This window comes from Squalius cephalus (genome assembly GCF_949319135.1).
Source record: "Squalius cephalus genome assembly, chromosome: 21".
In the NCBI taxonomy this organism is placed as follows: Eukaryota; Metazoa; Chordata; class Actinopteri; order Cypriniformes; family Leuciscidae; genus Squalius; species Squalius cephalus.
The window spans coordinates 11761126-11788719 of NC_137142.1; the positions used below are offsets into that span (position 1 = coordinate 11761126).

General features: G+C 36.8%; 1 protein-coding gene across 3 annotated transcripts in view; it reads left to right on the forward strand.

Annotated features, from left to right (window-relative positions):
• Window positions 1–2331: 2331 nt before the first annotated feature.
• prkceb (protein kinase C, epsilon b) overlaps window positions 2332–27594 on the forward strand; it is a 100988-nt gene continuing 75725 nt past the window's right edge. For all 3 annotated transcript variants that reach the window (XM_079855037.1, XM_079855038.1, XM_079855039.1), the window contains exon 1: window positions 2332–4122. In XM_079855037.1, the coding sequence (XP_079711163.1) occupies window positions 3775–4122 (348 nt within the window). In that variant the 5' untranslated portion in view covers window positions 2332–3774. The remainder of the gene's footprint in view (window positions 4123–27594) is intronic.

Here is a 27594-nt window from a genome sequence, read left to right on the forward strand (position 1 = left end):
GCAAGAAAAAAAATCATTTTCTTTTGGTTATTTAGGAAACATAAAATGCTAAGTGTATAAAATAAACACGATAATGAGGTTAAAACGATAATTGCTATTTTATTACAAAAATATTTAAAATGTAATTTACACCACATGCTGTTTAAAATGATACAATTCATTTGAGAAACGGTGGAAAGGAAAGTGTGGTGGACATTATATTTTAGGGAAATGTCAAAATGATAAATGTATATCCACTGTTTGACATTGTTCACTACTAGTCAGATTGCAAAAACATATTTTAAGGGACATTTTAAGGAAAAATGATCAGCCATAAATGTAGGCCTATATGCTTTATTAGACAAGATTCATGTGTTTTGATTCACATATGGGGCATGGTATGTTTTTTTTTTTTTTTTTTTTTTTTTTTTTTTTTACATATACAAATCCAAACTGATGCACAAAATTGAATGTGCCATGTTACATATGATTCTTGTCATGGGGCTTAAGTTTGTTCAGAACGGCCTCTCATGCGTCTATTTATGTCCAAACAAAGAAGCATTGTCCACAGAGGTCTGATGTCTACTGGCAGTTGCCGACAGTGATTTCTGATGCACTAAGTATATGAACATCGACGCTGGCATTTCGGGGGTGGAATGAAGTAAGCTTTAAGACCCTCAAAGAGCCCTAAATGGCCGCTTCTATTCTTGCAACACAGAGCCTATACACACTCATAAACCCTGCACTATCAATGTCTCAAAGGGGCATTCATTTTCTTCCTACTGGTGATGTCATCATTTGGACTCACACCACATGCTAGACTCGTGTGAGGCCATACAGTGTGAGCTAGAACATCTTTGACTAATGTCACTGCAGGATGAGAATCAGCCTCAGGGAAAAGTCCTGATGTCCAAACAACATCACCATTCATCCTCCAGCAGACATCACTCATCTAATTTTTGTGTCTGAGACAAAAAGGACACAGTTCCAAATGAATTGCATTAAATGGAGTTTTCGAAAGTTTAGACCATTCTTTACCATTTAAGTATTTAAAAAAAAAAAAAAAAAAAAAAAAAAAAAGACTTTGCGATAATTTGTTGTAATGTTATTATCTTAATAGTATTATCCAGCAGAATTTTGCTCTTAATTGATTCTTACATTTATATAGCGCTTTTCTGGGTATTCAAAACGCTTTACATAATGGAAGGGGGGAATCTTCTCAACCACAATTTATAGAAATAAATTGATACATTTCTTGTTCAATTAGTGTTAAGATATGCCTCAGGTGCTTTTGTTCATAAAGTGATATTCAAATCAATAAATAATATTTGAGACAGCTTTTCTGCAAAAACTGAGGACAGTGGCCTTTTCGGTCACTGTAAATCTATAATGGTGTGTGTACTGAGCAAATATACACGAGTGTGGTGCAATCATGAGCAAAAATAAAGGGATGCAAACACAAAGCTATTAGATAAAGTTGATGAATAAAAGTATTTGTAATAAAGCATGCTGCAATAATGGAGTTTTTAAGTGGTCATTTTATAGATTTGATCTAATTGTCTTGTCACTAGCCTAAAGATATAATATTTTCTTTATCTTTTTACATTAGGCCTGTATATGATTTTGAAGATTTGAGATTGAGATAAGTATAAATGCCCATATACTGTTCACTTGTATTAACGAACAAATCAAACAATCTACTCAAAAGATGCTTACAGTTTGAAAGGCAAAGCAATATGATGCAGAGACCTTTACGTCTTGTATAAGGACACTGCCACCTACTGGACTGATTTAAATGGATAGTTCACCCAAAAATGAGAATTCTGTAATCATTTACACCCTCAAGTTGTTCTAAACCTGTATGAGTTTCTTTCTTCTGCTGAACACAAAAAGAAAGATATTTTGAAGAGTGTTGGTAACCAAACATTTGATGGGTCCCATTGACTTCCATACTATTTTTTTCCATACTTTTTTTCCCCCAATGTGGCCCATCAACTGGTTGGTTACCCATATTCTTCAAAATATCTTCTTTTGTGTTCAGCAGCAGCAGCAGCAAAAAAAAGAAAAAAGAAAAAAAGAAATTCATACAGGTTTGGACCAACCTGAGAGTGAGTGAATGATGACAGAATTTTCATTTTTGGGCAAACTATCCCACTAATCTTAAACGTTATGATAAAAGTAAAAGTTGTTTAAATGATAAACAGACAGAGCACCAAGTTAGTCACCTCAATTTTTCAATCATCAGGATCACGGATTCCTAAATAAAATGTTCTGCACTATTGGGCAGCTCAAGACAACAGAAAGAACAAACAGGACAGCTTTTGTAAAACACAAGAAAATTATAGACTATTATGTGCTTTAATATGCGCCATTGATAACAACTCTGACATTTAAATGAACGATGCAACGGTGGTCAGAACACATTACTTATAATTCTTTCATAATACTTTACCCATATATTTGATCATACAGCATCATCTAAGCCTGCTGCTGTAATGGAAATTCCACCCACGAGATGGCGCTTTGCTTAATGACGATAAACTGGACCTCAAAATATCACATTTTCAACTTCAAAGTTGTCCTCAGTTGTCAAAAGTATGTTTTCAGATCAAGTATTTTTAATGTTATATACATATTATACAAAAACGTGTCTTCATCTAGTTTAAGTTTTTTCTCTTGCAATTACACTGTAAACATGTTTTATTCGTATGTCATAACAACATGTTTGTTTGCATCCATTTAACAATTGTTGCTACAACATCTCCTGTCATTTTTACTCGACTTTAGATGTTCAACTCGATGTTGTTCATCAGTAAAATTGGTGGAAGGGGTGGGGGAAAAAAACGGGTTGATTACCAGTGCAGTGCAGCACTGGAATTGTCACAGTATGCATTTTAAAAATCATTTTGCAAGATGAGGATAACACCCATAAAGACCAATAAAGAATCATTCTAGAAATGGCTATCACTATGGGGGCTGACCATTCTGTTCAAATAATCATTAATGATAAAATTGGTGATCATTGCAGACTTGAGCGGGGTGCATTATTCACACTTGGCATTCACACACACACTTCATCTTTACAGCCCTGTGGATGATGCTGGACCAGAGAGCGGGTCCATAAGGGCCGCTTCAGTGCCGCACACACTCAACCCTCTCCGCGCACTAACTGACGTGTTTTGCGCATTTCCTGGACCAGCCTTCAGACACACACAGTCAGGAGAAAAAGAGGCAGGTCTGCAGGAAACTGAGTACCGACGGTCAAACAAGAATCCTGGGAGAAGCAAGCGAGTACGGAGCCCTTGAAAACACTCGTCCACGTTCTCCAGTCTGGGGGGAATCGAACGACGCTTTGCCGGGATAACTTTCCTCCCAATGCGCGGAGGAGACGCATCCAGCAGCGCTCCAGCCAGACGAGGGAACAGGCTCACCCCGAGGAGATCCAGCATATATTTCTGGCATATTTTGAGGTGTGGAATGCTGGTCGTATCGGTGCTGATACACAGCTCTCCTTTTTCGCTCCAACTTGCATTGACTGCCTACAGCGGTGTTTGGACAGCTTCAAGATCACATGCAGGTTATCCGTAGGTCATAGCAATAGATTCCCGTTCTGTCTGGACCTTCTACACTTTGCATGCTGATCCACGAGGACGACGAAGGGCATTTTACCGTTGTTTCAAAAGGAGAAACAATCCAGAAATCAAACCGGTGGACCGTGGTCCGTGACATACACTGGTTGAATAATTAACCAGGCGCTGAAGTGGAATATTCGTACTAAAGCTCTCGAAAGTGGCCATGGTGGTCTTTAACGGTCTGCTGAAGATTAAGATCAGCGAGGCTTTGGACCTGAAGCCCACAGCCTGGTCTCTGAGACACGCCGTCGGCCCCAAGACGCAAACCTTCCTGCTGGACACGTACATCGCACTAAACGTAGATGATTTTCGCGTGGGTCAGACCTCGACCAAGCAGAAGACCAACAGTCCCGTCTGGCACGATGAGTTTGTAACGGAGGTGCACGACGGCCGGAAGATCGAGCTGTCGGTGTTTCATGACGCGCCGATTGGCTACGACGACTTTGTTGCAAACTGCACCATTCAGTTCGAGGAATTGCTGCATAACGGCAGTAAACACTTCGAGGACTGGGTAATGGTTTTTTTGTTTTTTTGTAGATTTTTTGTTTTCAGGGTGCGACTTATAATCCATTTAGGCTAATGGTCGCTGTGATTTGGAACACGTTTAAAGAATTGGCCAACCTGGTAATTAACTGCCACCATATTCTAAAAACCAGCAAATAGGTAAAAAACTGGTAGTTGGATTGTCCAAAATGATTTTCATTGACCTACCTTGCTTGCATGTACCAAAACACAGACAACAGTTGGGGGTTAAAAAGATGGGGGGTTTCAGTTAAAAGTAAAATGTCGTAGGGTGAAGTCCTAAGAGTTCATATTGTCTTTTTCATACACGTATGTATCTCATTTTAGTGTTTGTAGTAAACGTTTCAGTAGCTACAAAAGTTAGGTTACAGGTTGACCAGAGGGCGTATCACCTGTCTTCAAACAGATGCTAGAAAACATAATTGTTGTTAACCCGATGAGGTAATCTGCTCTAGCTTTCCAATAGCGATCAGTATGGGAGGCTAGAAAAAAACATGAGAAGTTCTGTCAGTTTTTTAAATCAATGAATGATTTCATTATACCATAAAAACATCCCAAAAATCTCAGTGTTATGACTGTTAAAGGGATAGTTCACCCACAAATTAAAACTTTCACCATTTACTCACCCTCATGTTCCGAACAAACCTGTGTGAGTTTCTGTCTGCTGTTGAACACAAAAGAAGATATTTTGAAGAATGTTGGTAACCAGACAGTTGACGGTATATCCATTGATTTCCATAGGAAAAAAAATGACTATGGAACTCAATGGCTACCATCAACTGTTTGATTACATTCTTCAAAATATCTTCTTTTGTGTTCAGCAGAAGAAAGAAACTCTTTTTGTCTGGAACAACTTGAGGGAGAGTAAATGATGACAACATTGTCATTTTTGGGTGAACTATCCCTTTAACTGTTCTGTTCTAGTGGCACCGAATGCGAGACATGCTGTAATAGGCTTCTCAACATCATTTTCGGGATTAATCTCAACAGATTAATCCCAAAAATACCTGTAAAATTCCTTTTTTAGACGCCAGTTTATTATTGTGACATAGTGCGACATTTTATTGCCTTGGGTAAACAACCTCAGTGTTCAAAATAAAACCCCTCATCAAAATGAGAACACACATATCTTCCCTTGAACGTTCTCTTCACATCATTCGTGTCATGTGCAGGCGGCAGGTGTGTGTATTACTTTCCTCTTTCTCTGATGCCACCTGCATAATTTCTGCAGCAAGGCCTCAGATAAATGCTCAGATAACCCCGGTTGCATAGAGACGGTGAATGAAAGAGGTTGGCTGCCTGTCATAAATATTTCTGCTGCTGAAAAGAGCCATGCAGCCATCATTAATGCAGACATAATCTGATGCCAAACGGTCCGGCAACTTGCATCTTTCAATCTGTTGAGCCTGGGGCAGTATTTGTAAATCTGATATTTTGTAACATGTAAATGCTCCCACACATAGGCCTAAATTGTAAAATGTTTTATCAGGTAACTTAACATTTCTAAATTACGTGATAAAAATGTCTTTAAATAAAATGTTATTATTAAAAATAATTTAACAATTTAATACAACTGAGATGACTATATAAGATTATTGCCCTTACATTTAAGCTAAAAATACATGAGCCGGAGCAAAATTTAAGTGATACTTTCATAGAAACACTAACTATCACTAACCATTAACCATCATAAAACAGCCACTAGTTGCCATATAGAATCAGACCAGGAGAGTAGCACCATTATAACTGAAATATACAGCAGCTATTATAATATTTACACCTATTTATGACATTTTACACCATTATTTATTTTCAGTTCAGTCCTAAACCTTGTAATCGGTATTTGATTGTCATTGGCAAACACGATGAGCATATATCGTATATATCCTGGCTGCCCTGAAATGTCTCGAGTTCAGTCGAAACAATGAATTTTACCAGAGTAATAGAATATCAGTGAACAATATACTAAGTAATATAGGGTAACGCTTTATTTTAAGTATCTTTGTTACACGTTACATGTACTTTCCGAAGTAAAAACATGTTATGTTGCATATGCATATTTACATGCAACTAACCCCAAACCAAACCCTAAACCCTAACCCGGTCACACTTTTTATATTAGGTGTCCTTACCTATGTATTTGCATAAAAAATAAGCACAATGTAGTTATTGTGTTGATGTTGTGTTGCAAAACACTTTTGCTGCTATTGAGGTGGGATACGTGTAAGGTTAGGGACTGGTTTGTGGTATGGGTAAGTGTAAGGGTGGGTTAATGATTAATTTGAATGTTAGTACATAGTTAAAGACACCTAATATAAAGTGGGACCCCTAACCCTAACTGTTAAATGTTTAATTAAACTAACAAAGACATTTAAAAATAAAGTGTAACCCAGTCTAGTAATAGAATAGCATTGTATATAATTGAATACTGTAGTACTGTTGAATATAAGTATATATGTACGTACAGCATCAATCTAGGTGTCTTTAATATGGCAGGTGTACAGTATGTGACATGACTTAGCCCTAGAAACTGCTCTGCTCTTTGTAGTTTAACACAGACGGAGATGTGAATTATTTATGTGCCATCATAAGCTCCGTTGTGCCAATACAATCGCCTGCCTTTATGTTGCCTTCTCAGATTGGATTGCGACAGTGTGGCCCCTATTATTAAAGACAGAGAGCCTTATAAGTCTGTGTGGAGAATTTGGGCATCCTGATCTGATCTATTTACACAAGCACATGGGTTCACATTTTATACTGAGATGTTGCATGAAATCTGAGTTGAAATATAAACACGAATATAGATGCTTGTTTATACAGATTACTGATGCATAGAGAGATATAAACAGATTTGTTAAATTTCAATGCTGGCAGATCTCTAATTCTTTTTAAAGCTTTGTTGAGCTGTGTTGCTGTCTACTGTCTACACATGCAGCATCCTATGCTTCAGCAAAATCTGTTCTCTCACAAGTATTTTTTGTTAGTTTTTGAGGAACCCATTAATTTTCCTCTATCTATACTGTGCATATATATATATATATATATATATATATATATATATATATATATATATATATATATATATATATATATATATATATAAAGTTTGTTGACACATGAAAAGTTGAGGACTTTTTTAAGTTAATTATGCTTTCAGTTGGTAATGACAGAGCGAACAAGTAACCAGGGGCTGGATACACCAGTTTAAGTTACAACTTACCCTAGTTGGGGCCTTTACAACTTACAGCATTAACATCAGAGCTTTGTACCATTGAATGCATTTGACATTTTTAACCACATGTAGGCCTATGCAAGTATGCCTACAGTATGCATGCAGGTTTGAAAAAAAATGTCTGATCTACTGAATTACATCATTGAGATCATGTTTTGTGTGACTTCAGTCCCTTAGACCAGTGTTTCCCAACCTTTTTTCAGTCAAGGCACCCTTTGAAATTTTTAAAAAATGTGTGCCACCCTATACTAGTGTTGTCACAATACTATACCTTGAAATGTATCAATTTTCAATACCACAGGGAAGAACTGCCATATAGGCCTACTGTCATATAGATATTTTTAATATCAATTTTTTTTCCATGCATTTTAAAGTCTAGGAAATCATTAATTTCTTCTGAAGAGATCACTTTACATGATGACATATTTAATTAAGGCTTTTATTCATATATAAACATTGCTCAATTACCATTGCAAATCTCACCTCAATGTTTGCTCACTCAGTGTAGGCCTTGTGTTTTATACTGGGATAATTTTGTTATAATTGCACAAGATAGCTTGTTTTTTAATATATTTTATGTAGTAATTTCACAGTTAATCTCCAAATTAATGTAGAAACAACATAAAGACAGTATATTTCAAATAATTGTTTAATGGCATATCTTTTTATGAATGAAGTGTTATTTGATTCTGATGTCACTGCTGCACATGTGGATCCCACACGCGTCCCATTTTCTCACAACTCTTAACGTTCATTTAAGACTTTATTTAACTAATTTAAGACTGCTCTCATGAGGCTACTCAAAGCGAAAGCGCGAAAAAGAAGTCGATTCTGTCGCGCATCGTTCTGTGCGTCGTGTGTGTCAGCATCACAGACAGCGCATTCTCTTTTGTATTTTCTCGCTTGCATGGTTTAAAAGCATTTGCATGAAGAAGAACGTGATTATATAATGTAACGCTAGCCAAAGGATGACAGAAAAAACCGGATGCTGCTTTAATTGCGTTAAATATTTTTAACGCGTTAAACTGAAAAACATTAATCGCATGCGTTACCGTTGACAGCAGCACGGACATAATCGATGTGTTTGTGTGAATACGCGGCAAGACGGACGTTGTGACGTTGTTTTCGTAAGCGCAACAATGAAAAATAGGCAGCTTTATCTGGACGCACTGGGAATGAGGCACGGGAATAAAATCACGCGCAAACGCAACCTCCGCAATTCAACGCCGAAAACGTATGATTTGCATTTTTATTATAAATTTGTGCGCATTATTTGTTGTTATTAGAGACTTCCGACGATCCGAGATTGATGGTAAATTTTTTATTTATTTATTTGATTTTTTTTTTTTTTTTTTTACACATTTTTAGCAATTTTTAAATGTTTGATGGAGTTTTTACACGGCACCTCTGATTTACATTGGAAAAAAAAAAACGAACAACGATCTAAATGATGCAGTGTTTGAATTCTGATAATAATTATTTATTTACTTAAATTTATTTAAATTTTTTAAACAAATACATGTCAAATTGATTTATTTTCCATACAACATTCAAATATATTGTTTATTAAATTTTGGGGATGCACAATATATCGGCCACCATATCGGTATCGGCCGATATATGTTCATTTTTAATGTTATCGTTATCAGCCTGATAAGAAAATTTGGCCGATATATTAAAGCTGATAAATAATAGCTGAGACACTTCAGATGCACACTGTTCGCCATGATGGTTTTGAATTGCTTGAAATATGATTAGAATCAGTTAAAAAAACAGAAAATAAAGTTAAGTGCAAGAGTTAAGTCTGTCATATAGGCTACATAAAATTATGGGAACAGTGTGTTTGGGGCATGGCTTTTAAAGGTGAGACTTTTATTTTTGTTAAATTATATCAAAATTTGAATTTAGATTTATCGGCCAAAAAATCATTTATCGGCGAAAACCAACATTTTCATATCGGTGCATCCCTATTATATTTCATGATTATTTAGGCCATTACTATGACTCTTATTATACTTTAAATTTGGGATTGTTTACTATGAATATTGATGTTTACTTTCTTAGAACAAATTGTTTGTGATGTTCCTCCTTTGTAAGTCACTTGATTTATTAATGTACTAATATAATACTGACATGCTCAGCTTTTTAAGGCTGCTTGGATCAATAAAGGTAAATGTCACATTAAATGATTACACATTACTTGAGGGAGGGTTTTGCTTTGAGAGCAAATGATCCAACCAAATTAACTAGACATTTATTTACAAGCAAACTAGTAGCTACCAAGTCCCTGGTGTAAATGTTCTATTTTAAATAAGACCAATTTAGGTGCAACCATACCCTACCCTACCCAAACCGTTCGTCCTCAGGCAAGCAGGATTCCTGGCAGAGCGTGTCTGTGTGTGTGTCATGCTGCATAGTGAGTATCTGTCAAGACAGGCAAGTGCCTGATAGTGTAAAAAGAAAGGGAAAAAGAGCATCAGTCTGTGGGACAGATGTGTGCTGAGGCAGACTTTGGTTTGGCTGACGGGAAGCGCTTGTGTAATTTGGAAGTAATTTGTAAGAAAGTGTGAGAAAGGTTGTAGAGGTTTGGTCAGACTATAAGAATTACTCAGTCACCTATTTTCCCACGAACCCGACACATGCACTTGCACACAAACACACTCTCACCTATTTCAAAGGCAGCTCCTCCCCGGTCGTGCCCACACTTGCACGCTGCAGGCTTATTTTGTTCTAAAGGGCATGTCAGTGTTATGTTGTTCATCCTAGGCAGCTCATTGCTGGAGCTTTTCATCTCCATTTGCTTTAACCGAGAGCTGCGTGGTTGGGCAGGTTGGAGGTGTGAAGGCCGAGGTCTGCCGGCTGTGTAAACTTCAGAATAAGTTAGAGGTTGGGCTGAATCCACACACACCCATGTCTGTCTTTTATCTGCCCTCAGTAGGGTTGTGAACTGGGCTTCGGTATCGTTTGAGTTTTAGAGATTATGATTCCGATTCTGCTTATCGATTCCGAATGTTATTGATTCCCAGTTTCGATTCCAATAAGGTAGATAAAAAAAGTCAAACATTTAGATATCAAACATATTTATTCTGTGTCTTTCTGCAAAACATTCTGTTTCAGCTGAAAACCATAAACAAAAATCATCAGAACACACAAGAAACTTTTGCCTATTGTTTTAACAATACCACAGCATTAACAACCAGACTAACTAGTGTGCATTTCAAACATTATTACAGACAAGTAAGAAAATAAACAAATTAGCATAATAAATAAATACAGCTGAACTAGGGCAGCACAATAAAAACTATATATATATACTATATATGCAATATATATTGCGATATGAAAACAGTTTCACCAGATGACTTGAATAGCTCTGTTTGGAAAGAATGAATCAATCATGGGAAAGTGCATCTGCATACTAGAAAATAATAAATAAATGACAAGCATAGATAAATACAATAGAACAAAGATACAAATGAAAGTCTTGCAATATTCAGGTACAGAAATTGAATCATTAAATGTAGTCTTCACTGTAGTACAATTTCAATATAATTAATCTTTGTTAAAGCTCTCTTTGTATTTTGTTGTTTGATTAACATTAATGACAGAGAAAGCAGCAGGTTTAATAGGCTGCTGTGACTTTAACTTTATCGAATGCATGGATCCAATGTACTGATACGCATCTGTTTTAGTTGTTTACATTAACTTAAGACATAAGCGACTGTGTTTACGAGGATATGCCATAATTTTGCATGTATGTGACTGTTGTATTGGGTTCTCTTTCCCGTATTCTTGCGTTTGAATGCATGGTTTAAAATCGCTTACATTTACATTTATTCATTTAGCTGACGCTTTTTTCCAAAGCGACTTACAATTGCTATACATGTCAGAGGTCGCACGCCTCTGGAGCAACTAGGGGTTAAGTGTCTTGCTCAGGGACACATGGTGTCTCACAGTGGATTCGAACCCGGGTCTCTCACACCAAAGGCATGTGTCTTATCCACTGCGCCATCACCAACCCTTATGTGCAAATGATAAACGTTTATTTTTTAATAATGGTTATTCTTTGCAATTAATCTGCAAATCACGTGTGTTTCGAACCGTCGGGCCTGGTCCATACGGATCACATGTTTGCATGAACACTTTGCGCCTAATAATAGCGCACATTTATCTAGGTTAACGCTAACGTTAGAGTGAGCTGCCGTGGCTAACGTTATGCTACCACGTACATGTTTCAAATGATAAGCCATGTTTGAGGTCGATGAATGAAAGGCAAACATTTGCATTTCCTGCCCAACATAATTACCACATGGACCAGCCGTGGTAAAGATCAGTCCGTCACAGACTTCGCAACTTCTTGCAAAGTTTTTTTTTTCTGCGACTAATGGACTAATTAATATTTGGTCGACTAAACTTCTTCTAATCAACTAACATTTTAGGGGACAGCCCTAGTTATTTTAATAAATTGTAGGGTTTACTCTGTTTGTTTTATAGAGAGCTTTGTTAATCGTGCCAATAAGAGACTACCATTTACAACAAATTCTACCCGATAAAATATTTTAGAGCTTGGCATAACTAGAGAGATGTTTATTCATTAAAAATAACCAAATAATAAGAAATATTGTGATTTTTGTGTAAAGAACAGATTTAAGCACTCAAAAGTGGAATAACAACCGCTTTTAGCTTGTTTGTGGTCAGAAAGTAAAGTACCAACACTTAACCCATATTCATTCAGCTCAATATAATTTCCAGTGTGAAGTATGAAGGTAAGATCTTTGCACAGTGAAGTGCTAAAGGTGAAGTGTGTAATTTATGTACTGTACTCTGCTTGTATTCTGTATGATTTGATAGTGCCATAATGCTAGCAGTTTTCGTTGAATCAACCTAGTTTAGCATTGGCACACTTCACCTTTAATGGTCAACATCCGACGTTTTATCCAGTCGTTAACAGATGATGGTTAATTGTTGATTAGCCAAACTGCTACCTTGAAATAGAGAAGCATGTTTCTGTTTCTGCTCAATTGAACATTTACTTGTTGTAATGTCACTAATTACGAGGCAATGGCTCAAAATAAGTTGAAGTGCAAGCCATCTATCAAAAAGATGACCTTCTTTGACCTTCTCTCCCATTGTCTAACCATGATCTTTCATTCATTATGATTTCCAGCTTTTCCCTCTTAACCATTAACTCCCCTGTTAACTGTCATTATTTTCTTTCTTTCTTTCTTTCTTTCTTTCTTTCTTTCTTTCTTTCTTTCTTTCTTTCTTTCTTTCTTTCTTTCTTTCTTTCTTTCTTTCTAGTTTGTTAAATTTAAAAAAAATTTTTTTTAATCTTGCTTGTTTTATTCATTAATTTGCCCCTTTGTTCATTCATTTGTTTGCTTGTTCGTTTAAATATGATACAGCTTAGGGGCTGTTTACACCACACCATTTTTAACTAAAAACGTAAAACGTTTTATGCGTTCGTTTACACGACAACGGCGTTTTGGGTGCCTAAAAACACGGGTTTTGAACACGGGTTCAGAGTTTTTGAAAATGGTCTCCGTGTAAACAACAAAAAATGTCTGAAGACGATGACGTCATGCGCATACGTATAACATGTTCAGTCAACATGATGGATCCATGGGAATGGGGATCGTTTTGACAATGATGTCATCTGTACGTGGAAAACTCAAAGGAAAAACTACTCTGTTTTAAGCATATCGATGTCGTGTAAACATACCCTTAATCTACATTGTGAATAGTGTGTGAACTGTATGTAAACTCTTGGAGTGACACCGGAGCAGGTGTAAGCAATATCACCACAGATAGTGTCGCTCACTGAAGGATTGGGTTTCCTGGAAGGTTAACCACACAGGATGGTCTCTCTCAGCTCCTGGTTCCTCTACTTAACTTGATATGAAGCTCTTAACATAAATATATAGCCTCAAATTTTGGTTTGGTGAATGGCTTTATTGAATCATGTGTTATGAAATTGCGCTTTAGTGTTAGCGCTGTCATGAATCAGCAGGGAATCTGTATTTTCCACAGACACACTGGTTTGTTTGTTGTGTGGTTAAGGGACATTACATTACTGATGACATATGTGGGCATTGTCATTCATCAATGTTGGGTGTCTGTTGTGTGCAGCTATATTCCTCTTACCTTCATGCTTCTGACGTAGATCTGCAGAAAACAATAGTGTCATGGCTGCTTCTCAAAGTTCTTCTCACTGCCAGACACAATACACCCTCTGCGACGACATCCATGCCCTCTGTCTTTGCCCTTAGTGTCTGTTTTAGGATGCTCTCGCTGCAGGAAAGAGCTAACAATGTGAGAACGCTTTTTATAACATGCAATAGTGACTCTTGATGAATAGACTAAATATAAGAAGGAATGCGCATAGCTGGATGTGAGATGGTTTTAAACTGCTCTTGTGTTGTAGCTAACTGATGAAATTCATTGCTTCAATTTCAGTTCACAATGTCACAAGCTTGAAATCAGAGGTGATCTTTTGACATGCAGAGTTTCCGCTGTTGGTACATGCTAAGCATTCTCCTACCATTGCTTCTTTTCTTTGTTTTAAAAAGCAGAGTATCTATTTATGGGAGATGGCGAGCACATTAAACATTGTGCAGTGCTGCTTTTATTTAACAAGCAGTAAAAACGCGCCATCCCACACCCAAAACCAGGCTTCGAAGCAAGGACTAGTTGGGCAATGTTATCCTGCACCACTTCACGGACGATGAATGGAAGGAGAATTTTAGGACACAATAGTCATTTATGACACTATATTCATCAACAACAGCTCGCTCCGTACGTCATACATCATTACACCATTTCTTCATCATTGCACATGCACAGAACTTCAGTTTTCAATGAGATCTAGTGTTTACATGTCCGATCAAATGGATTAGAAAAGGTTTAAAACACCTCTTTACAATTCGAATGAAATTTAAATTAGATTTGGCCAATTCATTACGATTAATGCAATTCAATTTTTATTCAGACTGTGCTACTATTCCATTTACAAACCTATATATATATGGGCCACATTTGAAGCTGTTGTAAAATCGCTGATATATAGATCGGTTTTGATTAAGTCTGGTTCTGGTATTGTATCTGGGCCATTGTATTATGTTGGTGTCATGTGTATATCCCACAGCAGTGGACTAGTATTTATATCCTTAAAATGCCACTGCACTGATTGACAGACAGGACCAATATAAAAGATGTCTGGATTGACAGGACCCTTTCTTAGCTCGGCCTTGTTTCCCCACGGGGCCCGACAGAGGAGCGGACAGTAGTATCCTCCTGGTGGCCCTGGAGGAAACAGGGGTCGGGGTACTGCCGGGCCGAAGCTAAAAATACCAGCGGTGCGTTTGAGTCGCACGGTAGCCTGGGCTTCCTGTTTTCACTCTCCCATATTTACTTCCCAGAGAGATAGAGGGACAGAGAGGAGGTGGTGGGGTGATGCCTTCAGTGATATCAAGACACACATGCTAACTTATTGATTTTGATTCCCACAGAAAGAAAAAACTGAGAATATATTAAAATCACCAACAATTAGGACTTTATCTGCAGCCAGTACTAACTCTGATAGAAAATCAGCAAATTCTTTGATAAAGTCTGTATGGTGCCCTGGTGGCCTGTATACAGTTGCCAGCACAAATCTCAAACGGGATTTATCATTTATACTAGATATTGTTACATTATGGCTAAAGGTACAGTTTAGGTGAGAAACATTGCTGTAGATTTATTTTTTTCCATTAAAGTGCTATATATGATTTCAGATGTTTTGCTAACTTGCTAACCGCTAAGGTCAAAGTACTGTATACTTCAGTTTTGACGTAAATGCTAAGTATATTACAGTCGAATAGCCGCGTAGTTTTTCAACGTACAGCGTGAACACAGGTGCTTAACACATGCACACTAGAAAGTCTCATGCTTGTCCAGTGTCTGCACTATTTCTATCCAGAAGTTATGACCGATAACATTTTTTTGTTGTACTCTTTTGAACTATAAATGCAGTTCTCTTAACCTCCTTACAGTTTGTCCAAGTGGCTATCTCTTGTTGTTGTCAGCAAAATGATTTGCGCAGTATATCAGTATCACATTGGTTGCCTGTTGATATTTTTGTTATTATATATTATATATATTATATTTCAGGGATTCTCAGAAGGGGAAGTCGTCATTGTTTGGTAAACTTTTATAGTGGTGAATGGGAGACTACAGCAAATATGATTTTTTTGCATTCTCATTTTCTCCAATAGCAAAAGAAAAAAATCACTATAGCATTTTTGTGGCTTTCCAAAAGAGGAAAAAAATGTAAGAGATTGATTATGGCATTCAAAACAGAGAAAGACATTCAATTTACAGCTGTTGTGTTAGAAACATTCTCACAGCAGTGTTTTTTTCTTTCTTTTTTATATGTAACAGAATTAATAAACGTTATAAGCGTTATATAACTCTTTCCTTGCCGTTGACGGAATTTTCCGTAATTTATAAGACAACACTTCCTTGCCATCAGCGGAATTTTCCAGCTTTCTGTGTTTTTACTGTTATTTGCTATTTCGCATCTTATAAAAAAAAGTAGAGAATCTCCGGAGCAAAACACAGACAAAAAAGGAGCAGAAACAAACAATAAAAGAACAAAAAAATAAATAAAAATAAAACTTACCCACAATTTTTTTTTTTTAAATCATTGTGACAGCTAATAACTTGATGAGGGCTCAGCAACAACATCAGAAATGCTTTTGAAAAAAATAGATACATATCCAATAGCCTACTGATGAAGTACTTGAGTCATTCAAATGTATTGATTTGCTTTTTAGTGGCTATTGTGATATTTTAGTGGCTTGAGTTTGACATGATTATTACCTGCCATGTGACACAAACCTCTTCTCTACATCTACAATTAGTTGCTTGATTGTTGACTCTGAGACAGACAGACCGACCAGCTGCAACCCTGCGATGTGATAAGAGGGAGGAACACGTTTTCTCATGTTCACATTCCTTAAATAACAAAATAACTTAGAAAAGTCCCTATGGACTAAATAGAAGAAAAAAGGGAATGCTCAAGAAAAGTCCTTTTGTGAGTGTGTGCGTTTACACTCATATTGGTTCTAAGGGCAGCGTCTAATTGAAACAGATGGACAAGAGGTGGTAGGTCAAAAGCATGACTCGAGTTTACACTCATGTGATGTCTGTCTTCGTTTGCTCTTTAAGTAAATTAATGTTAATGTAATAGTGTCTTGAAGGGATGCAGTGTAAGAATGGGCATTGATGCCTGACGCTCTTTCAGCATTCAAATTGTGCTATTTGAACAGTGTTTGAAGAGTCACAAGGGAGATCGAGAGACGGAATGCTTTTAAGTGGAGGTCTCTGATTTGAAATAAGGCTGTCACCACTTGAAATATTTGCTAATGCACATACCAGAGCTTGTGAACATGTTAACACACGCACACACTGGCACTTAAACCTGTTGCGGCAATAAACATTCTTGTGTAGAAAATAACTTGTGAATGGGTAAATTATATTCTTACGGTGAATCTCACAAAAACATTCAGGCCACATTTAACCCCCCAAAAGTAATTATATTATGCATAAATAAAATAAAATCCCACTGGGGATTTTTTCTTTTTTTTATCATTGTGACATTATTTTCATGACATTTGAGCATATATTCTTTATACTGTATTATTGTAATACTGTATTACTACCGTAATACTAGTTTAATTTAATTCACATTAAATGTGAATTTTTTGACATTTTTACACATTTTGACATTTTTTTAGTATGATCAATATCATTTTTTTGTGATAATGATGGATTAAAAATGTTTAATTGTCTTGAAAATAATGTCATGAGGCAAATTATATAATCTAGTCTTAAAACAAAACAGGCTTATTTTTAAAGCAACACTGTAAAAAAAATTACATCCCCAAGTCAAAAATTTCTAGTAACTGGTCTCATCTAAATTTATTTTTAACTCATCTATAATTATTTCTCATTGAGGCAATGTTAACAGACTATTGCAACAAGAATTGCACTTGGGCCAATTAAAAAATTTAGATGTGACTAGTCACTAGAAAATTTTGACTTGGAGAGGTTAGAATTTTTTTTACAGTGAATACATAATTTCAATTTTGACAATAAAAATCACAAATGTACACATTCATTATCTGATGATATCGGCTTCGTTAATGTTTATTGTCCTCTCACATTGACAGCTACTAATTTTTACATTACATGAATCACGCAAATTATAAGCCTATTTTTAATTAAAAATGGCGAAATTAGACAATTTTATTAATTTGCCTGATTATTTTTTCTAATTCAGTTGATTATCTCTCCCCATGTATTTAAACCCTTAGTTCATTTAATTTTTTGTTTGGTCTTATTTACGGTAGTTTGTGGTTGCATTTTCTTTTGTTTGTCCAAATTCTGGCTCACCCTGTTGTGAGTTTTGGGCGGGACTACAAGTTTGTACTGTTTCCATTATACCTGGAGAAATCCATTAGTATTCTACCTCAGGAGAAGTTGCATGACTGGTGCAAGAACTTCCAGAAATTTGTGATTTGAAATCAGCCATCTCTAAAAAGAGATTTTTGACACATTCGAGTAATAATAGTTTGCATGGGCATGATTATAAACACAATGTAGCTGTAAAAGTGGACTGGTAGATGAGTTTACCTGTTCGGACTAATGATGTCAATTGTCCCCGACAACCTCTTTTGTCCCATTTACCAACTGTTAACAAACAAAACAAAAAGTAAAAGCTTATGTAATCTCAAGTGGGGTATCATTAATGCATTTTATGTCATAGAATAAAATGTGAAAATCTTTCGATCTTTTGTTCAACACAGACCTTATTATATAGGCATTTAACCAAAACTCCTTTCAAAAAACCTATTGACTTCAGGACGATGGAACCGGAAGTGATCATTCTTTTACAGGTTTTTCCCTACAAAAATATGTCATCAGCAGCACTATACCGTAGTGTAATGAACTGACATTTTTTGCTGTTTATTAAATTCTTATTATGTCTTTATATATTATTTATTGATTTTTCCCCCCCAATGTTTGTAGATGGCATGCATACAGTCAGATGGCTCACAATGAGGTTTATCATGTGGGCAGGACTAGCCCAACTGCAAATGAACAATTTTTATGGGCACCTGCACAAATTTCAGTGTCCATCTGTTAGATATGGTGCACAGATTTGAGCACGGCCCAGTGGAAATTCCAAATGCTCGTTAACAAATATGTGGATTTTTCGAAAGTGGTACATGAAGCAACCCTAATAACACAGCACTTATGCTGACTTCACATCCTTTTCAGAAGATCTCACTTTTTTAATGTGCTTTCAAGCAATTTTAGTCGGAACAAAATGAATCCGTTGGGAAATGACATATTCACTTACTCTAATGGAACAAAATGAAGAGAAAAATGATGTGCATTAGGTGTGCAATCAATGGTTTTTCTTGGTATTTTATAATTGAGCTGCCTCACACAGTTATCAGAAATGTTATCAGTAGTACAGGTTTTCATTTATTCCCTGTGCAGTCCAACTCGGAAAGTTAAGAGTCTCAGGACTCAAAGAAAATACTTTCACCAGTTAACACGATAAACACGGCGTTCATCTCTTAACTACAATCAATCATAACTTGGCAGCATTAAACCTGTTTATTACCCAATTGAAACCCAAATATTTCAGCCGTTCTTATGATCGATGCTAAAGGCCCTGAAACAAACACTGTGGACATTTAGCTGCTGCATAAATACGTTTTGTATTTAGAGACTTGAAAATGAAAATATTTAGTTATCGCAGGGATATTATTTCTCTCTGTCCAGGTTTATGCGTATGTTTGTGTTTCAGTGGAGTCTCAATTAGCTTGAGGGATCTGGTGTGCGTCACCCCTCATATGAACACACACTCCGCAAGCGGCTAAACACACTGTCATCAGAGAGATAAAACACAACATGCTCCTGTGTTCTGCCTGGACAGCTGTCCTCTTTCACCTGCGCTTGCTTTCTCTCTTTTCATCTTTCATTATTCTCCATGTTCTTTCCTCACGTCACGTCTACACAACAGTAAGGGTGTGCGATACTGAGGAAAAGGATATCTTGAAGGATATCAAGATAATGATAATTAAGACAATATTTTGCTTAGTGTGTTATTGGTACCTACAGGTTTAGGACTGCCGTGGACAGCTGACTCCCAAAGCTTTTGATATTCTTCATATTCTGTGCGGGTAGTTCACAGCAGTGACGTTTAAATAGATTTTTATCGTTTATGGGCATTTTAAAATTTATGAGGCCATTTTTTTTAACCTGATTAAATGTATGCGTCATCTTTTATGTCAGAATCCTACTTTTAATCAATAAATTCAATTAGAATTAAAAGACACTATAGAGCAGTTACCAATCAAATTAAATCCGTAACGAAAAAATCTCTTAGCAATGCAGAGGTGGCATAGAAGCTGCCTTTTTAGATATTTTGATCTATGACATACTCTATTTAACCTACAGGTACAGTTGCATTTGAGATTTATGTTTTAAACATTGAATTTTGAAATATAAAATACGTTTTGAAAAATTAACTTAAATGTGAAACTGAAACTGCCAGTAGGTGGCGGCAAGTCATTGGCTGTGTCCAAAATCACATCTTGAGTAGGTACTATATAGTATGAATGTAATCTGGAAATACTACTGTACATTCGCCATGCTGTCATTATCACGTGACCTACCAACGTCACTGCCATTGACAAAACCTCTCCTGTGGCCTCATAGGATAGTAAAGTGCCCACCGTATGCCAATCTCGCCAGAAGTATAGGTTGCACGGGTATTTTTGCCTACACTTTAATGAGTAAAAAAATTCTTTTGTCACATAATGTTTTCACCTAGCCTGGATGCCAGACGAATTTAGCCCCGCCCACAACATTTGAGGTCGGGAAGTTCGTTCTGGACTTGATCCGTTGTGGAGCAACTATGCTCGAACCAGAGCTGTTAGGACCAATCAAATTGTCAGGGCGGGCTTTATACGATGATGGACAGATGATCAACGGTAACATAATCATTCACATCACCAAAGAGCGCTTGGGTTGAATTCGTTTACAACAAAGATGACTGGCGCTTGAGAACTGAGATGTGTAGATTCCGCCACATTACTGTTATAGAACATATCGACAGCTCATTAATTTTAAAAGAGGAACAGAGAACCGCGATCAAGGCATTTGTCGATCGGAAAGATGAATGAAGAACATACGTCACTTACTCCGTTGCTCTGATTGGTTGTAAGTCTATCCAATTGAGTGCAGAGGCATTTTCCTTCCTGGTTCGGTTGAAACACCGTGAAATCACAGCCCAATGGAGCAGTATCAGACTCATATTCTGACTAGAATCTGAGTATGACGACGTCAGGCTAGTTTTCACCTACTATATAGTAGGAAAGTATGTGATTTCGGATGCAAACATTGAGTCACTCATTCATCCGATTCGTTCAAACGGCTGATTCATTCATGATTCAGTCATTCTGCTCTCTAATCGCTCTCGTGGTTCTTGGATGTGATACCCCGATCGGTCTGTGCAGAGCCGCTTCAAGTCGATCAAGCCTATTGACTGTCTTAAAGAATGAGTCATTGAATCAGTTTTTCAATCTGATTTATACAGTAACAAAACACAGCTGCCTGTTGCTTGAAGATGCAAAACAGTTCTGCTGTGGCTTTATTTGGAACTATTTTCGTAGCAAAAACAGTTAATCGTGCAGCCCTAACCCCTACACAACAGTGTGTTGGTTTGCAAAAATGTATTTCCATCCCTGTCTGTCATCGGTCAGCATTGTAAACTGTAAGTATAACATTAAATACTTCACCTTTAAGTGTGATATTTATTTTTGAATATGAAGGCTCAGAGAACTGGAGGGAGGAGGTCGAGTCTGACACATGGTCAGAGGTTGTGTGTCTAGGGTCGAGGCCAGAGTGACCGTTCCTCCAGCTGTCTCTTTATTAATGATTGACAGAGATGAAATAAACACCCTCTTTGTTTCTATGTTATGTCCATTATCAGTCCACATGCACACACAGACACACACACACACACACACACACACACACACACACACACACACACACACACACACACACACACACACACACACACACACACACACACAGTACTGTGTAATCCCTTTTGAAAAAGAAGTGTGCTTTATTTTATTGAATGTACACTTATAGTGTACTTCAAATCTTAAAAGTATATATAATTTTTTTTAAACTGTACTTGCGGATAATATAATATTACTGAAATAAAGACCATTTAATTATACTTAAAGAGAGCACACTTTCTTTACTTAAAACAACACAAACACTGCACTTTTTATTAATAATGTCAAATTAAGTTTTACCTTAATCATATCCTTATGTTTTAATAATCTTTTGTTGTGCTTTTTAAGAAAGTACACCTATTTTGATGTGTTGACTAAAATAATAAATCACATGTAAAGCATAATAATTTTAACTGTAGTGTGTTATTCAATATTACATTTAAAATGTATATATTTTATATGTACTTAATTGCAACTTTAAATAATTACAAATAGATTTAAATGCATTACATACAAATTTCAATAGAAATGAAATTAAAGCATGTTTTAGTTTTACCATAACTGCTTGCCAGTTACATTCAGCAGTATACTTTAACCATATTTTAAAAACAAGTGATCAAGTCACTGGAAGTGATCGAAAGTAGACAAGCTCAAAATGTTTTAGACCCCGTTTACACCTGTATTTAGAGTCGTCCACTTGTGATCCGATCGACCAAAATGCATCTTAATACAGGTGTAAACAGCCTAAGTGGGTCAAAAAAGTATAGACCTATTACAATAGTCAAGTCAAGTCAACTTCATTTATATAGCGCTTTTAACAATATAGATTGTTTCAAAGCAGCTTTACAGAGATAATAGGAAATTAAAGTAAAAGAGACTGTTTTGGCATTACAGCAGCTCTAGAATAAAGTTATTGTCCAGCTAAAGTTAGTTTTGATTGATTCACTTCCATTGCGAAGATCATTAGTTATTAACTTAGGGGCCGCTAACACGACACCATTCTAACAGAAAACCCTCACCGCGCCAACAACAGTGCCTGCGGCTCGAGAACGCAAACCTTGAAATAGTTTCCAAGGGCAAACCTTGAAGAAAAAAAAAAATTAAAAAAAAAAATAAAATAAAAATATATATATATGTATATATACACTCACCTAAAGGATTATTAGGAACACCATACTAATACTGTGTTTGACCCCCTTTCGCCTTCAGAACTGCCTTAATTCTACGTGGCATTGATTCAACAAGGTGCTGAAAGCATTCTTTAGAAATGTTGGCCCATATTGATAGGATAGCATCTTGCAGTTGATGGAGATTTGTGGGATGCACATCCAGGGCACGAAGCTCCTGTTCCACCACATCCCAAAGATGCTCTATTGGGTTGAGATCTGGTGACTGTGGGGGCCATTTTAGTACAGTGAACTCATTGTCATGTTCAAGAAACCAATTTGAAATGATTCGAGCTTTGTGACATGGTGCATTATCCTGCTGGAAGTAGCCATCAGAGGATGGGTACATGGTGGACATAAAGGGATGGACATGGTCAGAAACAATGCTCAGGTAGGCTGTGGCATTTAAACGATGCCCAATTGGCACTAAGGGGCCTAAAGTGTGCCAAGAAAACATCCCCCACACCATTACACCACCACCACCAGCCTGCACAGTGGTAACAAGGCATGATGGATCCATGTTCTCATTCTGTTTACGCCAAATTATGCCTCTACCATCTGAATGTCTCAACAGAAATCGAGACTCATCAGACCAGGCAACATTTTTCCAGTCTTCAACTGTCCAATTTTGGTGAGCTTGTGCAAATTGTAGCCTCTTTTTCCTATTTGTAGTGGAGATGAGTGGTACCCGGTGGGGTCTTCTGCTGTTGTAGCCCATCCGCCTCAAGGTTGTGCGTGTTGTGGCTTCACAAATGCTTTGCTGCATACCTCGGTTGTAACGAGTGGTTATTTCAGTCAAAGTTGCTCTTCTATCAGCTTGAATCAGTCGGCCCATTCTCCTCTGACCTCTAGCATCAACAAGGCATTTTCGCCCACAGGACTGCCGCATACTGGATGTTTTTCCCTTTTCACACCATTCTTTGTAAACCCTAGAAATGGTTGTGCGTGAAAATCCCAGTAACTGAGCAGATTGTGAAATACTCAGACCGGCCCGTCTGGCACCAACAACCATGCCACGCTCAAAATTGCTTAAATCACCTTTCTTTCCCATTCTGACATTCAGTTTGGAGTTCAGGAGATTGTCTTGACCAGGACCACACTCCTAAATGCATTGAAGCAACTGCCATGTGATTGGTTGATTAGATAATTGCATTAATGAGTAATTGAACAGGTGTTCCTAATAATCCTTTAGGTGAGTGTATATATATTAGGGATGCAACGGTACACGGTAAAATCCCGGACCGTTCGGTCAGCCCTGCACGGGACAATCTACCCTCGTGTCCCGCGGTACTTCGGTTTTGCCATTGAGTTCGCGCTGATCCTTTTAGTTTTTGCTTTAGGCGCCGTTCACATATCGCGCCTAAAAACGCGTAGAAAACGCTAGGCGCGCCGTGTTTTCCTTTTTCCAAAGCGCTAGGGCGGTTGCGCTCCGGAGGCGTCTGTCGTTGCTAAAGCAACCATCAGCTGCGCTCTGGTTGGTTCTTTTCACGTGACCTACGGTTTGCTTGCGGCATTCTGAAAAGTTGAGAGAATTTTCTCCACTGCTGGGGACATTGTTAGTGCCAACCGGTCTCGCCTTGCACCAGACAGTGTTGATAGACTCATCTTTTTGCACAAGAATCTCTCAATAGTGGATGAGTAAATAACATTGCACTTTGTATCCTGAATGCAGTATTTTTTTTATTATATTATTTTGCTCTGCTTTTTTTTATTCAAAGCACAAGCTAATTTATGTTTGTTAAAGATAAAAATGCACTTTTTCTTTCACATTGATCACTTCATATACCAGTTATCAAGGTTTGGAATTGGGATCCACTTGAATATTTTGAGTGTTAATTTATTCCATACATTGATGTTCTTCCTACTGTGACATTCTGTTTATGCTCATAAGAACAATAAAACATATTTTTAGGATGAAATAGCAGTCTCTTTCTACACAAAACATGTACCGAAACCGAACCGAGACCGTGGCCCAAAAACCGAGGTACGGACCGTACCGTGGGCTATCTGTACCGTTGCACCCCTAATATATATATATATATATATATATATAGATAAATAGATAGATAGATAGATAGATAGATAGATAGATATATGTATCTAAGTGCGTCTGCCACTCTAGAGAAAACATATGACGTTACCAGGGTCAATTCAGAGAAACGGAGATTTAAGAAAAAGTCTCAATTTGCTCTCTTTTCAGTCACTTTGCTGTCAAGGAGAAATGAGTGAGACAAAGAGATTTTTTTAGGAGTTTATGTACCTAAACATATTGCATGTGGCCATGTGGAGGCAGATGAGATGAAAGTGCCTGAATTGAATCTAGCTGAGCAATTTCATTTTGGTGTGTGCGTGTTTGCATGCGTCACTGTGTGTCAAAAATAAGCTGATAGAAATGTTTACATTTGTGTACTAAAAAATATTTACTGTATATGTAATAAGGGAACATCTGGATGGTGTCAAACACACACGTCACGTCTCCACCTCACACAGTTCCTCTGCTGCAATAGGACAGACTGGAGTTGGCACGGTTTCTCTGTTAAATATATCTGGTGGAACAAACATCACCCAAATATATGCAAATGAAACCTTAAATTGTTGAGTAAAAACAGCCACAATCAATGTTACAAAATATTTCCTAAATTCATACAGTTAATTAAGGAGTAATTCGGCTAAAAATGTGCCCTCTGTCATCATTTATTTAGTTTATTCCAAACCTGTATGACTTTCTTTCATGTGGAACACAAAGCTGCTCAGTGAACAATTTCAATATAATTTAACTTAATTTTCAAAAGTTATTTTGGACCCCATTAAATTTCATCACTTTAAAAAAAACCTGGCAGCTGTGGTTGCCTGAATAATTCAGCAAAAAATACAGTACAAATCAAAGGTTATAACAAACAGCTTTTTCACAAGCTGAAGTATATACTAGTATCCAGAAGGTGCACAGTCATTCACACAAAAACAAAATACCATCATGTTAACACACGACACTTAAATAATGCAATAAACATTCATTAAACAACAGAATATAACCCAAATGTATTTAACTGTTAACAAAAACTATTTAGCAAAACATATTTATTTAAAGGAAATAGCTTCAAATGTAAAGTGGAGGGAATTCTGGGAATAGTTTACAGGTTTTCACCTTAAATTATAAGCTGATTTGTTCTTTTTTATTGTAGATTTTTTGTTCTTTTGTATTTAGAAAAGGAACTTGGCATATTAACAGTCCCCCCCCCCCCATTATGCCATTTAACAAAGTCTTACATTTTGTGTGTTTGGGGGCGGGGGCATATGTACATATGTAAATCATAACATAATAACGTATGTAAATAATTTTTTACATATGTTTTACATTATTACAGCACCTCTCTCCCCTAATACAATGTGTCGTCCTGTTTCAAGGAAGCCCTTACTTCCGAAATACGAAAAATCTGTTGCTAATTTTCTAAGGGCAGATTTTCTAAGGGCTAATTTTTCACATTTTCTTTGAACACCCTTAAAAAAGAGCTTATAAACTCTATAGTAAACACTACATCAAGACTGTAATGTTAGTTATCAGGCTAGCGGAGGCACAGCTTTGCCCTTTGTTTACATCATAGCAACAACATCACGATCGGGTCTCTTCTGAAAATTTTAACTAAACCACTCAATTCATTTGGATTAGTTTTACGATCTCTTTATGAACTTTTTGAAGCGTCAAAGTGTCAGTTGTGTAGCGGTCAATGGAGGAACAGAAAGCTTTCAGATTTCATCAAAAGATCTTCATTTGTGTTCTGAAGATGAACGAAAGTCTTATGGCTTTGGAAAAACATGAGAGTAAATTATGACAATTTTCATTTTTGGGTGAACTAACCCTTTTAAGGTTTTAAAGACTTCAAACAGGTTGGACAGTGATATTGAGGACACACACACACACACAAAAAAAACAGACTGCCAATTAAATCAATCGAGACATTTTCAACCAAAAGGAAATTCAAAGCTGTGAAATAATTAAAAATATATATTTTTATAGGTATATGACCTTAATTCTGATTGGAGGGAATAACTAACAAGATTTACATCTTTAAAACTTGTATGACATCTGTTGATCTAATCACTTATACCTCTCGTCTCATGCATCTAAAAAAAGTCAACATTGCTTCTTATTTATTATCAAGCGTATATTTCTTGACCTGCATTTATGTAATGTGCAGATGTCCCATTTACTCAGCAGCACATATAAAGACTGGTCTAAATGCAAATATTTACTTCCACACCCTTGTGGACATGCTTGCACATAGACACATGTGTGCAAAACACACACACAATATTTATATATATTAAACATTCACTCATTCTCCTTTCCTGCTACAGCTAGCTGCTATATTTATTGTGTCGTCACACCTGCAAGACAAAAAGCAGTCAGAGATCAGCTTCAGCATGACATCACAGGAAGTGGGAGGCAGGGAGAAGGTCACAAGGTCATTTGGGATAACAAACATTATAGCAAGCATTCTAAAGACCAGTAAATCACCGCATCATGAATGATCTGGAGAGCCTCCAGTATGGATTTCGTAAAATCCTGATTCATTCATCCTCTATCATGCAAGGAGTGAAGAAACCCCACAGCAGCCTCAGGGCATTCAAAGACAAGTTATGCTTTGAAAAATTAAAGTTTGATTTGAATATTCATCAATTCTGCAAACAGCTTTTGGGCAGTTGATATAAAATACTTTTGGGAAGCAGAAATGTCCTGCGGCTTGATATTATATACTATTATATAATTACTTTAAACAATTTGATGATTTGTGTTTTATGATTTCTGTGTTCTCATATTAAGGGGCCGTTTACACGACACCGGTTTCAACTAAAACCGTTTTTTGCCGTTCATTTACACGACAACAGTGTTTTGTGGCCATGAAAACGCAAACTTTTGAAAGCTGGATTTTGAAGTGCACGTTTTGGAAAACGATTCCGTTATCGTAAAATTTGTT